Below are 13,582 nucleotides of genomic sequence, written 5' to 3'. Positions count from 1 at the left end.
TACACAAGTGTTTGTATGAATACATGTTTTCAGTTTTTTTGGCAATGTACCTAGGAGTAGAGTGCTAGGTCATATGGTAATAAGCACATGTATTTTAAGTCACTTGACAGTCATACCAATTGATTAAAGAGAAGCAATATGATAAAGTAGGAAGAAATGGGTTTTAGAGTTATAAACTAAGAAGTTACAAATGTGAAAGGGTCAGAATGGATTGAGGGCCAGACTCTTTGTTAGGTTTTTCCTACCTCAGACACTCTCTTCCATGTTTAATATCTTGACCTAGCCATTACCAGTAATTACCACCTCTTCATAAACTCATTTTCCAACATCCATCTATTCATTGCCTCCCTTTCCCGTTCACTCCTTCTAACTACCCAACTCTAGTAATTCTTTATCTCACCAAGACCTTCATTTCATTTATCTGAAGACCTTTTCACTGTCCCTGTCCCCATTCATTTCCTTTCTCTCCTCCTATAATCACTGTGTCCACCCTTAGCTCTTTTGCCTCTCTCTCACTTGGGAAAGCCATCATTCTGCTTATTCCAATTCTCCCACTTCTTCAGCCTGTATATCTTTGAATCTGAATGTGGCAGGAGAAAACACCCAGCCCTTTAAATTCAAGGCTAAGAGGGCCTTTAATGGTGCCTCATGCTTCACTGTCTCCTCCGTCCTCATTCTCAGCTGAGGACCTTACTCCCATTTCACTGAGAAAACAGAAGCCATCAGAAGAAAACATCACAAGAATCCACCACCTCATCTATTCTCCTTCCTATACCTGGGCTCACATAACACTACGTAACGCTTCTGTCCTGCTACCATGACCTGCTTGTGCCCCTAACTAAGCCAGTTACCCCACTTGTGCTTCAGATCCTATTCCCTCTCATTCCCTTAGGAGGATGGCTTCAGTAGTTCTGTCTCCTGGATCATCAATTTCTCCATCTCCACCAGGTTCTTTCTTAGCAGCCTACTACACCCTACTATTACGAGATACATGCTGTCATATGAAAACTAAAAAGAAACCCTCTTTTGGCTTCACTCTTTCCTTGATCCACTTCCCTTACTTCTCCCCTTCCCTTTACAGAAAAACTGGAAAGTTTTCTGTTTCCCTCTGATTTCTCTCCACCAGTTCACTCTTAAACTCATTCCAGTCATATTTTCACCTGCACAGCTTCTCCAGAATTGCTCTTATTGTGCCCACAAATGACTTCCATGCTGTTCAGTCCAGTAATCATGTTAGATCATGTCTAACCTATCACTTATATTTGATAGAGTGGAATATTCCCTCCTCCTCGAAATCCTGTTTTCACTTGGCTTTTAGGATACTGTACTCACCTGGTTTTCTTCCTGCCTTTCCTTTTTAGTCTCCTTTGCTGGTTTTTCTCAGCTCCTAAATCTATAAACATTGGAGTGCTTTCTTAGCTTCAGGGTTATGCCTTTAAAATGGAATAGTATCTGCTTTGCAGGAATTTGTAAAGATCAAATGGTCATGTGTTAAGTTTTTTACATATAATTTTAAAGCTGTGATATATTTATATTAATACTTTATTTTATTAGACTATATTTTACAGAATAGAAGAGGTCTCATATGGCATCATACTTGATCATTTTTGTCATACAGAGTTAAATATAGTTTAATAATCTTCACTGGTTGTACATAAATTATCTTTTAGCTTTATAACTGCCAAGTCATAGAAAGTTTCTCTCTTACTTTATGAATTACTAACAAATCAATGTTTTAAATCTTGAGGGTATCATCTGATAGACTCTATGAAGTTTTTTCTTTTTTCTTTTTCTTTTTTTTAAAGGCTATATCTGTGGCATATGGATATATATACCCAGGCTAGGGGGTGAATTGGAGCTGCACCTGTCAGCCTCTGCCACAGCCACAGCCACAGCCACGCCAGATCCTTAACCCACTGAATGAGGCCAGGGATCAAACATACATTTTCATGGATACTAGTCAGATTCATTACCCCTGAGTCACAACAGGAATTCCAGGAAGTTTTTTTCTGTACATTTGCTTAAATTAGAATTCTGGCTATTATTTAAGGAGTAGACTAGAAGATATAAGATCTGTGATCTTACTGGAGCCCTTCTATGTCAATGCAGCTTTCTAAGCTTCTGTTTTTTTAGTTTTAGTTGTTTTTTAGCAGTGGTGGATTAGATGTTTCTTGGCAATAAAAAATATTGTAAACATTTGATTTTGATATATAAAGATTTTTAAAGTTGAGGTTTTAAAAATATCTTTCCAGTAATTCAGTTTTCTAAACATATTTATACTATACATCTGGCTCTCAAATGGCTATTTCTACATACATCATTGTGACTAAGTGTTTATACTATGTGTATGTATGTGAGCATGCCAATATATACATACACTATAGATATTAAATATACATATTATCTCTCTCACAGGATCACAAAATATAAAAGACTTGTATATATACATACATATTTATACATACCCATATACACACACATACAGACAACACACACACATGAAATTTTATCTTTGGGGGGTGGATGGCACCCTTGGCATATGAAGCTTTCCAGGCTAGGAGTCCAATCAGAGCTGTAGGCGCCAGCCTATGCCAGAGCCACAGCAATGCAGGATCCAAGCTGTGTCTGCAACCTACACCACAGCTCACAGCAACATCAGATCTTTAACCAAGTAAGCAAGGCCGGGGATCGAACCCCATGTCCTCATGGATGCTAGTCAGGTTCGTTAACTGCTGAGCCACGACAGGAGCTCCTGAAATTTTAAATTATAGTGCCTGCAAAAGCCAAGTAACACAAAGAGTTGGGACTGTAAGCAAAAGGGAAAGCCAAGTCATGCCCCCATTTCAATGTGACAGTCATTACTCAACTCCAACCAATTACTGTCATGTAGACATGTACTCCCAGTGTTCCAGGATCTACCGGTATTTTAAGATTATGGATTTTTATGCATGTCCCCCCAAATGTTAAGTGTTGTCAACAAATTCAGAATTTTTAAAAGCATTATAAGCCAAACAACAACACATTCTGTGGGCTGTTTACAGCCTGTGAGCCACCAGTTCACAACTTCAAATATGTAAATATACAAACATAACAGAAATGGGCCCTTGGATATGTAACCTGATAGGTTGTGCTTAAGACATATGGAAATTCCTTTTTTAATTTGGGCTCCAATGACTAGAAAGGGTGGGGAAGGGGGCTTCTCTGTCCAAGAACAAAGTAATGAGGTAATAGTAAATGTGTAAAGCTTACTTTTAAAAGTATGTGTATGTGCATGAGCTAATGAGGTATGCTGATAAACATCATTTATGTAAGAAATAGGCTTCATTGTCTTTTTGAAACATGACAGAAGTCTTTTATATCTGTGGATATAAATTACATGTCTTCTAACTATGAGTATTAATTTACATAAGAAAATATCCCAAATGGTATTTTAGTTCAAATAGGGGCTAGAAATTTTGGCCTATTCTTCATGAAATTTTGTTCCTTCCTTATGCTGCAGGAGTAGCCCTAAAAAAGAAAAAAAAACAAGCAAAAATAATGCTAGAAGAGATAATGAAATCCTTAAAGAAATTAATATGAAATACTGCAAAGAAATGTTTTTCAGCCAAATTCATTTCAAGCATGAAGCTAGTGTTCCCTTGTGGCTAAGAATCTGTCACTGTCCAGCCAGGGACTGAACCTGGGCTAGGTTCAGTCCCTGGCTGGAGCATTTCCACATGCTGTGGGAGCAGCCGAAAAAAAAGAATACAGCCAACTTTAAATTACAGCTGGACTGATATCTGACTCTAGTCTTAGGTGTAAGATTTCTTAATAGTCTGGGTAAGAGAAAATAATTCTAGTGAGGATAAACACTATTCTGCAGAATTAAAACAAAAACCATACATTACCAGTATCTTTGCACTGATTTTCTATGATCTATTATATTTATTATACTATCATAACATTTAACTCTTAAAATATGGATTTATTTCCCTATTTCTAAATGGGGGGAAGGAGGGAGAGAGCTTACTGTTACAGCAATGTGCTGCCTGCAAGTTGTAGTTAGATTGCATAGGGCCACATTGAAATTTTTTTCATGTAATTTTAGAGCTAGAATGACCTTACCAGTTGTATGGCTTATCTTTCTTTTTTTCCCTCATTTTAAAAAGTTTTATTGAAGTATAGTTGACTTACAGTGTTGTAATAATTTCTGCTGTGCAGCAAACTGATTCAGATATATATACACACACGTCCATTTGGCTTATCGTTCTTATTTTATGGTTGAGAAAACAGAGCCTCACAGACATTTTTGTACCAAGTTCCATAGCTAGTTACTGACAGAGCCATAGCTGGAATTTATATTCTTTGATTCCAAATATAATCTTTTTTATACTATTTATTATTTTCCTCAAAAACAGACTTTCTTTTCTCTTTACTTCTGCATTGTTCACACCTGGTAATCACAAGTTTATTGAACTCTATTCTTATAGAAAATGCTTTTTTCTTTAACTAGAAAAACATATCCATTTCCAATAGATTTGATCACTTTCAAAGAACTTTTTGACATTTTATGAGCTATTTTTCATGTTTTGGTCTGGCCTTTTAATGATCTCTTCAATGTTCTTATTACTAAAATCTGTATTTTGTTTACATTTATCTTTGTATTTATGTTGTGCTCCAAAAGATAGTACTTTTGTATCTTTAAACTCAGTGACCTAGACTAAAGAAATATTGCTGGGAGTTCCCGTCGTGGCGCAGCGGTTAACGAATCTGATTAGGAACCATGAGGTTGCGGGTTCGATCCCTGCCCTTGCTCAGTGGGTTAACAATCCGGCGTTGCCGTGAGCTGTGGTGTAGGTTGCAGACGCGGCTCGGATCCCGCATTGCTGTGGCTCTGGCGTAGGCTGGTGGCTACAGCTCCGATTCGACCCCTAGCCTGGGAACCTCCATATGCCGCGGGAGCGGCCAAGAAATAGCAACAACAACAACAACAACAAAACAACAACAAAAAAGACAAACGACAAAAAAAAAAAAAGAAAGAAAAAAGAAATATTTGCTGATAAGTTCTGTAGTAAATAAAGATGGATTACCATGAGATCAAAGTCTTTAAGTTTTAAGAATTCCTGAGATAAATTTTTCATGCTTTATTGGATTTTGCCTCATATTATGGGAGAACAACTTCATAGATCTCTCTTGAAGATAATAAAATTATCAACCTTCTAGATCAGAGATCATATTCTTTTTGTTTGTCCAGTTAGACTTTAATAATTTAAAATAATAGGAGTTCCCGTCGTGGCACAGTGGTTAACGAATCCAACTAGGAACCATGAGGTTGCGGGTTCGGTCCCTGCCCTTGCTCAGTGGGTTAACGATCCGGCGTTGCTGTGAGCTGTGGTGTAGGTTGCAGACGCGGCTCAGATCCCGCGTTGCTGTGGCTCTGGCATAGGCCTGCGGCTACAGCTCCGATTCAACCCCTAGCCTGGGAACCTCCATATGCCGCGGGAGCAGCCCAAGAAATGGCAAAAAGACAAAAATAAAATAAAATAAAATAATAAAAGGCATGGAGATGGTTATTTTTCTTATAACTCATTTCCTTTTTTTTTTTAATTTAAAGGCAAGTGGTCAAACTCTAAAAGTCAGAAAACTTAATGTCAAAGGAAAAAAGACTGAGTCAAAAAAAGGCAAGAAAGTAACCTTAACAGGGGATACAGAAGATGAAGACTCTGCATCTACAAGTAGTTCACTAAAAAGAGGAATCAAAGACCTGAAAAAAAGAAAAATGGAGGAAAATACTTCTATTAACTTGTCAAAACAAGAAAGTTTTACTTCTGTTAAGAAACCTAAAAGAGATGACTCCAAAGACCTAGCTCTTTGCAGGTATTATTTCTGTTTTCATTTGCTATATATTGACAACATCTCATTTTATTTGTTTAGAAATGTTCTATCATACTACAGGTGACTTTTTCACAATTTGTAAAAATAGGAAATATAGAGTCTATATATAATATATTCATTTATCTTTTAAAATAAAATTTTGTTTGAAAGATTTTGAAAGGCAAATTTTTTATAAAAATAGATAATTCTAAAGCATAGATACTGATTAAAAATATTACTTTCTTTAGTATGATCCTTACTGAAATGGAAACTCATGAGGACGCATGGCCTTTTCTACTTCCTGTAAACTTGAAACTTGTTCCTGGTTATAAGAAAGTTATTAAGAAGCCTATGGATTTTTCCACAATCAGAGAGAAACTAAGTAGTGGACAGTAAGTAAATCATTTCAGTTCAATATTTACTGAATGCTTGGAATATACTAGGTACTTTTCTACTGAGCTGAAGGTGTATTAATTAACAGCAAAGACATAGGCCCTGCTTTTGGAGGGTGTGTGTGTGTTTGGGGGTTAGGTTAGGGTCACATAGTATGTAAGACAAGTTGATTAAAATTATTTAAATACCTAAAAAACAGTGTGATAAAGCTTTTTAATATTGGAATAGCCCAAACCCAACTTGGGAGGTAAGGAAAGTATCAAAAAAGCCTCCTAAAGTAAATAACATTTAACCTAGAGCTTGTATTATGCAGCAGTGGAATATTGACACTATGTCATGTGGCCTTAATAAAAATTGACTTTGTAATATTTTCAGATTATTACAATGGTAGGGCTAGAAGATTGCTGGAAATTTTAAATATTAAAAGCTCTATTCATGAGTTGTTGGAGAATACAAAAAATGCATTTATGAAATGTGGGAGAAAATTATTTGCTCCTCTCTGCTGTATTCTCTGTGATCACATCCAAAGTAGAAAGTGACTTGTATGGTCTTTGTTAGAAACTTCTGCCAGAGAGTAGCAGCTGTTAGATAGTGGCATTTAGTTAGACCAGGACACTGGACATTTTGGAACCACAAGAATTAGGCTATTCACATACACAAGAAGCCCACACAGAGGCACTCCACATGTCCATGGCAGGAGCTGTGCGTCTCTGTTCCCCATTCTCCCCGCTCCTTTTATCCCTACCTACCGGTTTAGCTTCATGTAGTTTGTGCCCATCATTTCAAACAAAGTCATAAAAAATATGGAGAAAGAAAGAACTTACCAACTATAATGGAAAAAATAAAAATCATCTTAAAAATAAAGTTAGAAACAAAGAAGGAACTTTAAAAAATAGCTGTAAAATATATTTACATTATTTTCATCATCATATCATCATCATCATCATCATCATCATGTTCTTCCTGGATATTCTTTTGGTGAAAATCACTGTAATCTATAATTTACATTCAACTTAGAAGCGTCGAGTAGAATTTAACTCCTAATGATCAGTGTCTTTCATGTACTAAATGATTTATAAGAAAGACCAAACGACAAGATAATTTCTGTGTAGGTTGACATGTCAGTCGTTTAAAGAATTATATCTGTTCTATTTTTTTTTAATTTCCTGCCCAAACTCAGAAAACATTAAAACTATTTGTTCTAATATGATCTAAATAGCAAAAATATCTGTTTATAAACGGACTTTTTCCATCAAAATAATCAGATGTTGAGGGGCAGGGTAGCACTATGGACTTTACAATCAGCATGACCAGGACAGAGACTTAGGCAAGAATACCTTCCCAGGGTTTAAGTTAGTTCTTGACTTTAACCTCCATAATTCTCCAATTCCTGGATAGAGGATGAACCAAAACCTTAAAATAAACACTTACACATTACCACAAAATAGCAGACTATGTGCAAAATCAAAGGTCCCTTTTAAGAAGGCATTCTGCTGAATGGAGGCAGTCAGAGCAGAGAGAAGCAGTTCTTTATAATCCTGCTTGTGATGCCAGCTGTGTGGGAGGCAAAATTCAGAGAATTCAGGCTCCTCTTACTTCAAGTTGTTTTATTAAACCCAAATTGATGAGTTGGGACCAAAACTCACAAACAGTATTTCAAAATTTTAAAGTAGAAACTTAAGAGACTGGAGAGGAGGAATGACTCCTCTGGGTTCCATCAGCTGCCTCCTCCTTCTATAAGCAAAGGGCACAGATGTGGGTTTTGCACTTACACTTATTTCACCTAGAATCTCATGTAGAATTATCTCCTGGATTTGTCTCCCTGGCATTAATCATTAACCTTTTCTTATATTAAGGAACAGTCTAAAGAGAGAAATAGTTTTCGAGGTAACTTCAAAATATTTTATAAAAATCATTCCTACACATGTTATATGATTACCTTTAGGTGAAATATCCAGAAAAGGTAAATGCATAGAGACAGAAAGATAGACTGGTGGTTGCCAGGGGCTGGGGATAGGAAGGAATAGAAAGTAAGTGCTTAATGGATATAGGGTTTCCTTTTGGGGTAATGACAATGTTTAGTGCTAACTGCCCCAGTTATCAATTTTAAATGGCTAATTTGATGCTATGTGAATTTCACCTTAATAAAAAAATTAATAAATCCCAGAAGAACAGGAAAATGGGTGACAACTTTGTGAGCTCATTATAGATGAAGAAATATTATTTCTTTTATTATTGCACATATTCAAAGGAGTGAAAAACTGTACAAGGTATTTCATCAAAGAAGTGATTCCACTTTTACCAGGTCTCAGAGCCTCAGTGTGTGCTTCATAGGTATTTCCAATGGGTAAATTATTTTAGTATCTAACATAGTAAGTTAGAATTAATTTAAATTTAAATTTCCAAAACCCCATTTTCAAAGTGCATTGATTTGGCTTGAAATGCAGTCCTTTCTTACTCAGAAGTTCAGGCAGATTCATGCACGTTTCAGTCCTCTTCTCTGTGTTCTTACACACAAAGCACTGAGATTACAGTGTTTTTCACTGAAAGGCAGTTCCTTAGAATGCTATCTCCGGTAAAGAGATAACACATGTATTTTTTTTTTTTTTGCTTGTTTTTGCTTGTTTCATCATATTCCATAGTTAGAGCAAAAGAGCATATCTGAAAAGAAATGGGAAAGGGGAAAGGTTTAATACAGAGTGGCACATCCTTGGATGTGTGTAAAAGCCACAGGGCGACTGTAATGTTCTTTGGTACATAGAAAGCATTTATATTTTTTCTACTACAGCTAAATGTTTTTGAATGTGAATAACAGGGCAGTACAAATGATACAGTTGGTTAAAGAAGTTAATAAACTAATCAAGCATGATGAATCCTCTAACAGAATTGTGATACAGGTCAAACAGGAATTGGGAATGTAAGGAAAATGCTAGTTAGTTGAAATATATCTTCATCTTCAAGAGAAATCTGTTTTCCATTTAACCTGTCTTTAAATTTTACAAGTTCAGAACACATGCGATTTTTTTAAATGTCCCATTTATAAGAGGTTATGTTTTATATCAGTTTAAATGCAGTTATTATAACCTTTTTTTTTTCCAGTTTTACGTTTTATCTTTTATTACCTCTTTGCTTGCAAAATGAAACCACCCTAAAAAACAGCCTCTAATCATGTGTTTTCTTCTAGGTATCCGAACCTTGAAACTTTTGCTCTAGATGTCAGGCTTGTTTTTGACAACTGTGAAACATTTAATGAAGATGATTCTGACATAGGCAGAGCTGGCCACAGTATGAGGAAGTATTTTGAAAAAAAATGGACAGATACTTTCAAAGTGAGCTGAAGTTATAATAATCTCTCTTTTTTTTTTCCTTTTAAACAAGGACAAATGAGACCAGCAATGTGAACTGTATTTACATAAATGTGCAAGGCACATACATAATGACTTTTTTTTTCCTTAAAATAAGTATCACGAAAAAAAAAAGTATCAGAAAATGATACCATTTTTAAAGGCTTCACTCCTACAACAACCAAGGCCCTTGGTTATTGGTTTGTGTGATTTATCAGCTAATTTAGGTAGAACAGGGAAGCACACCCAAAGAATTTTCAAAGAAAAGGGTGTTATAGTGCAATAGCAATTAAAATATATCAAATCGCACTGAATATTCAACACCAGAGCTCTAATGTGGGAAATGGTTCTCCTTTCCCTCTCAATAAATATCTATTTTTCATTTTTTTACTTTGTAGTTTATTTTTTAGTGAATGTATTTAATTTTATGAATTATTTATGATTAAACCACATCCAGAATCTTCGTTTTCTGTGAAAAGGAAGAACTAGAAAATTGCTTTAAATCTTGAAAATACAACAAGGAATGTTTTAAAATATAAAACAAAGCCAAGTTAAACTGTTTACACTGATGTGCTATAAAGCACCAAAAATAAACTTTACTGTAGAGTTACAAGTACATATATATGTGTATATACATACATATACACACATATATATGTTGCTGTATCACTTGTGTAGTTAAATTGTATTTCAAGGCAGTGAAAAAAAATTGACATGTATATACTGTTCATTATTGTTTATATTAAGTCTTGTTTTAAATATGTATTATGTGTATATATTGTTTGCAGACATTATTGTTTATGCCTTAGAAGGATTGTAGCATTTTATTTTAGTCCAAAAGTAATTACAGCTATACAGCTTGTACAGTAATTATCCTCTACCAACACTGTGGCGTCTCCTTGATCTTGGTAGTGCCTGCCTTTGAAACAGGGTGTAGGGGATATTAGTTTTCCATTTTTCTATTTTGTTATATGATTTTAAGCCACCAGGGCCTAAATTAAAGTATAATCATTTGTATCCATGTGGAATAAAATTGTGACAATTTCCTACGCACACAGTATTTTTTCATAGAAACATTTCCTTCCCATTTGCCTTGCCTCAGAAATAAATTTAAAAGACATTTGTAACCACTGTGTTTTATCTACTGTGTGTTGTGGTGGCCTGTTGGAGGCAAATAGATCAGAATTTTTTTTGTACCTATGTAAGAGTACTTGAAGTTTTATTTAAAATAAAATGTTGTGGAAAAGGTAGCATTCTTTTTTTTAGGAGTGTTATTTTTCACTACTATGTGTGGCACGGATACAATAAAAGACTTTTACAAACTAGTCTTTTTAGTTTTTTTTAATGAATCTGGAAATATATTTTTTTTCAAAAAAAAAAAAAAGAGGTCAACTTAAATTTGCCTTACAGAATCATAAAAGAGAAGCAGCAGAGTATGGTTCCAAGAATATACTGGGCTAAGTGGAAGAAGGTGGTTTTTCTTAAGTCAAGTGATGTGACTTTCAGGAGTCTCTCTGAACCTCTCTGGACCATATTTTATTGTTTATTTCACATGTTCAATATGAAAATATTAGAATACACTTTTTAAGATCTTGTTCTGATAGGTCAGATGTCTATTGTAGGCATACAACTCAATAAGAAAGAATTGATCTTAGAAATTTGTCTAATAAGTCATGAGAGGCAAGTTCAGACATTCATGAAATATGATTTGATGTCTGGCTGGGGTCTGAGGAATCATTAATGAACAAGACAGGCGCAGGCCCTACCTTCAGTGGAGCTTACAGTGTAGTGACCAAGTATCCTAGATAGTGTCCTTAGAAAATGGATTTTAAATATGCTTCATAACCACAGAGTATTTTCCAAAATTCCTAAATTGCTTGTGAAGGCTTAAATGGAAATCAGCTGTTATTATGTAAATATGTCAGTTTCTGTTAACCAAATATTGCAATGATGCCTTAAGGAGCTGGTGCTCATTCAAAACTACCATGTGGAACAGGGAACAAAGTGGTGCTGTGAATAAAGTACGTGGTTTTGTGATTATTGAAGTGCCAGATGCTCCATGGGGAGGAGGTCTTCTTCATGGGGGTGTTTACTTAGGAATCACACATGTTAACATTAATTTATATTAGATGGCATTTAAGGGCATGATATTAACATGTCTGCTGTCTGAGGGGCAAATGAGAAATAAAATACTTAAACACACACAAAGAACAATTTTTCAAGAATGATCATTTTCTTTTAAAAATATATAATACCCCTGGAAAAAAAAAAAAAAGAAAGAAAGCTTGGTAAATATTGTCTACTTTGGACCGGTATCTTCATTATTGTTACTCAGCAGGAATGGCTGTTTAAGAAGTAGTGGGTATGATCCCCAAAGGACCACAATTGGCCTTGGTAATAGTTGTTACAACACAAGTGTGGATATTCTGGGATGGGAATGACTCTTGCATTCACTGAACCCTAGGTTGGATATATCTTCAATAAAACCAGTATTTTTGTTCTCCTCAAATATAAAAGCATTTTCCTAACCCTCCGCTGTCACACAATTACAGTTATACACAACATACTTTCATTAAGATAAATTAGGCCTTTTTTTTTTTTTTTGCTTTTTAGGGCCACCCTTGTGGCATATGGATGTTCCCAGGCTGGGGATCGAATCAGAGCTGCAGCTTGCTGGCGTACACCACAGCCCCAACACTACCAGTCCTGAGGTGCATGTGCAACCTACACCACACCTCATGGCAATGCCAGCTCCCCGACCCACTGAGTGTGGCAGGGATCGAACTCGCATCCTCGTGGATACTAGCCAGGTTCGTTTCTCTTGCGCCACAACGGGAACTCCAGTTAGGCTTTAACCTGAACCTTTTCCCTTTTAGTCCTGATTGCTGTGTAAATTATAAAAATCCTGGCCTGCCCGTAAGGTTAGATTTGTCCTAAGGACAAACCAATCACCCATTACTACTAAATTCCCCAAATAATCATCAGTTTGAAACAACATCTAGAGAATAAGTTAATATATTTATTTAGTTGTTGACCATGGTGAAAATTAAGCAAATGAAAATTTATCCATGGGTATACCTTGAACTTACCCTAAATGTAAGATGATCTCTTTGTCTTATTTCAACCCCAAAATGAAATTTGTTAAAAGCACTCATTTTAATCAAAATGATGAGGGATCTACTCTGTCTTTTGGTACCTTAATGCACTGCTCTATTCTTTTCTACCTCCCACCCTCATACCCTTTCAATATTTTTATTTTTGCAGCATATGGAGGTTCCCAGGCTAGCGGTCAAATCGGAGCTGTAGCTGCTGGCCTTAACGCCACAGCCACAGCAACGCTGGATCTGAGCCTCATCTGTGACCTACACCACAGCTTATGGCAACACCGGATCCTTAACCCACAGAGCAAGGCCATGGATCAAACCTGCATCCTCATGGATGCTAGTCAGTTAACTCATTGCTGAGCCACGACAGGAACTTACCTTTCAAGAAATTTAAAATCCTGCTCAGTTAGCCTCCCATGAAGCATGCTTAACCAGAAAAGCTGATATCAATAACTTACTCCTTTTTATCAGTTGTATTTGTGGGCTACCTCTCTTAAGGTTATTTGCACTTGAGAAGACAGAAATTTGTGTTCTCTTAAAAAAAAAAAATTCATTCCATTAAGAAAATAAGTTATTTTAAGAAAATCTAAGTTTTCCTTCCAAAGGAAGATGACTCAAAAAATACAACACAGGGACACTTGTAGAACCTTGTAGGAATTTTGCCTCAATTAGATCTCTTAGGCCAAGCTGCTTGGGTCACATTACAATTCTACTTTTGAAAAAAAGTTTGGGTTTTTTTTTTTTTTTTTTTGCTTTTTTAGGGCCACACCTGCAGAATATGGAGGTTCCCAGGCTAGGGGTCTAATCGGAGCTGTAGCCACTGGCCTACGCCAGAGCCACAGCAACACAGGCTCCGAGCCGTCTTTGACCTACACCACAGCTCACAGC

The 13,582-nt window shown here is 35.9% G+C and overlaps 1 protein-coding gene across 1 annotated transcript in view; it reads left to right on the top strand.

The window, feature by feature from the left end:
• The window catches only part of BAZ2B (bromodomain adjacent to zinc finger domain 2B), a 156,374-nt gene extending 145,415 nt beyond the window's left edge, over nt 1–10,959 (top strand). The window contains 3 exon segments of the mRNA XM_021074758.1: nt 5,594–5,856; nt 6,102–6,245; nt 9,431–10,959. Coding sequence (XP_020930417.1) covers nt 5,594–5,856; nt 6,102–6,245; nt 9,431–9,584 — 561 coding nt within the window. The 3' untranslated portion in view covers nt 9,585–10,959.

This window comes from Sus scrofa, chromosome 15 (genome assembly GCF_000003025.6).
Source record: "Sus scrofa isolate TJ Tabasco breed Duroc chromosome 15, Sscrofa11.1, whole genome shotgun sequence".
NCBI classification, from domain to species: Eukaryota; Metazoa; Chordata; class Mammalia; order Artiodactyla; family Suidae; genus Sus; species Sus scrofa.
The sequence above is the reverse complement of the archived record's forward strand: the minus strand, read 5'-3'. Positions and strand labels throughout refer to the sequence as shown.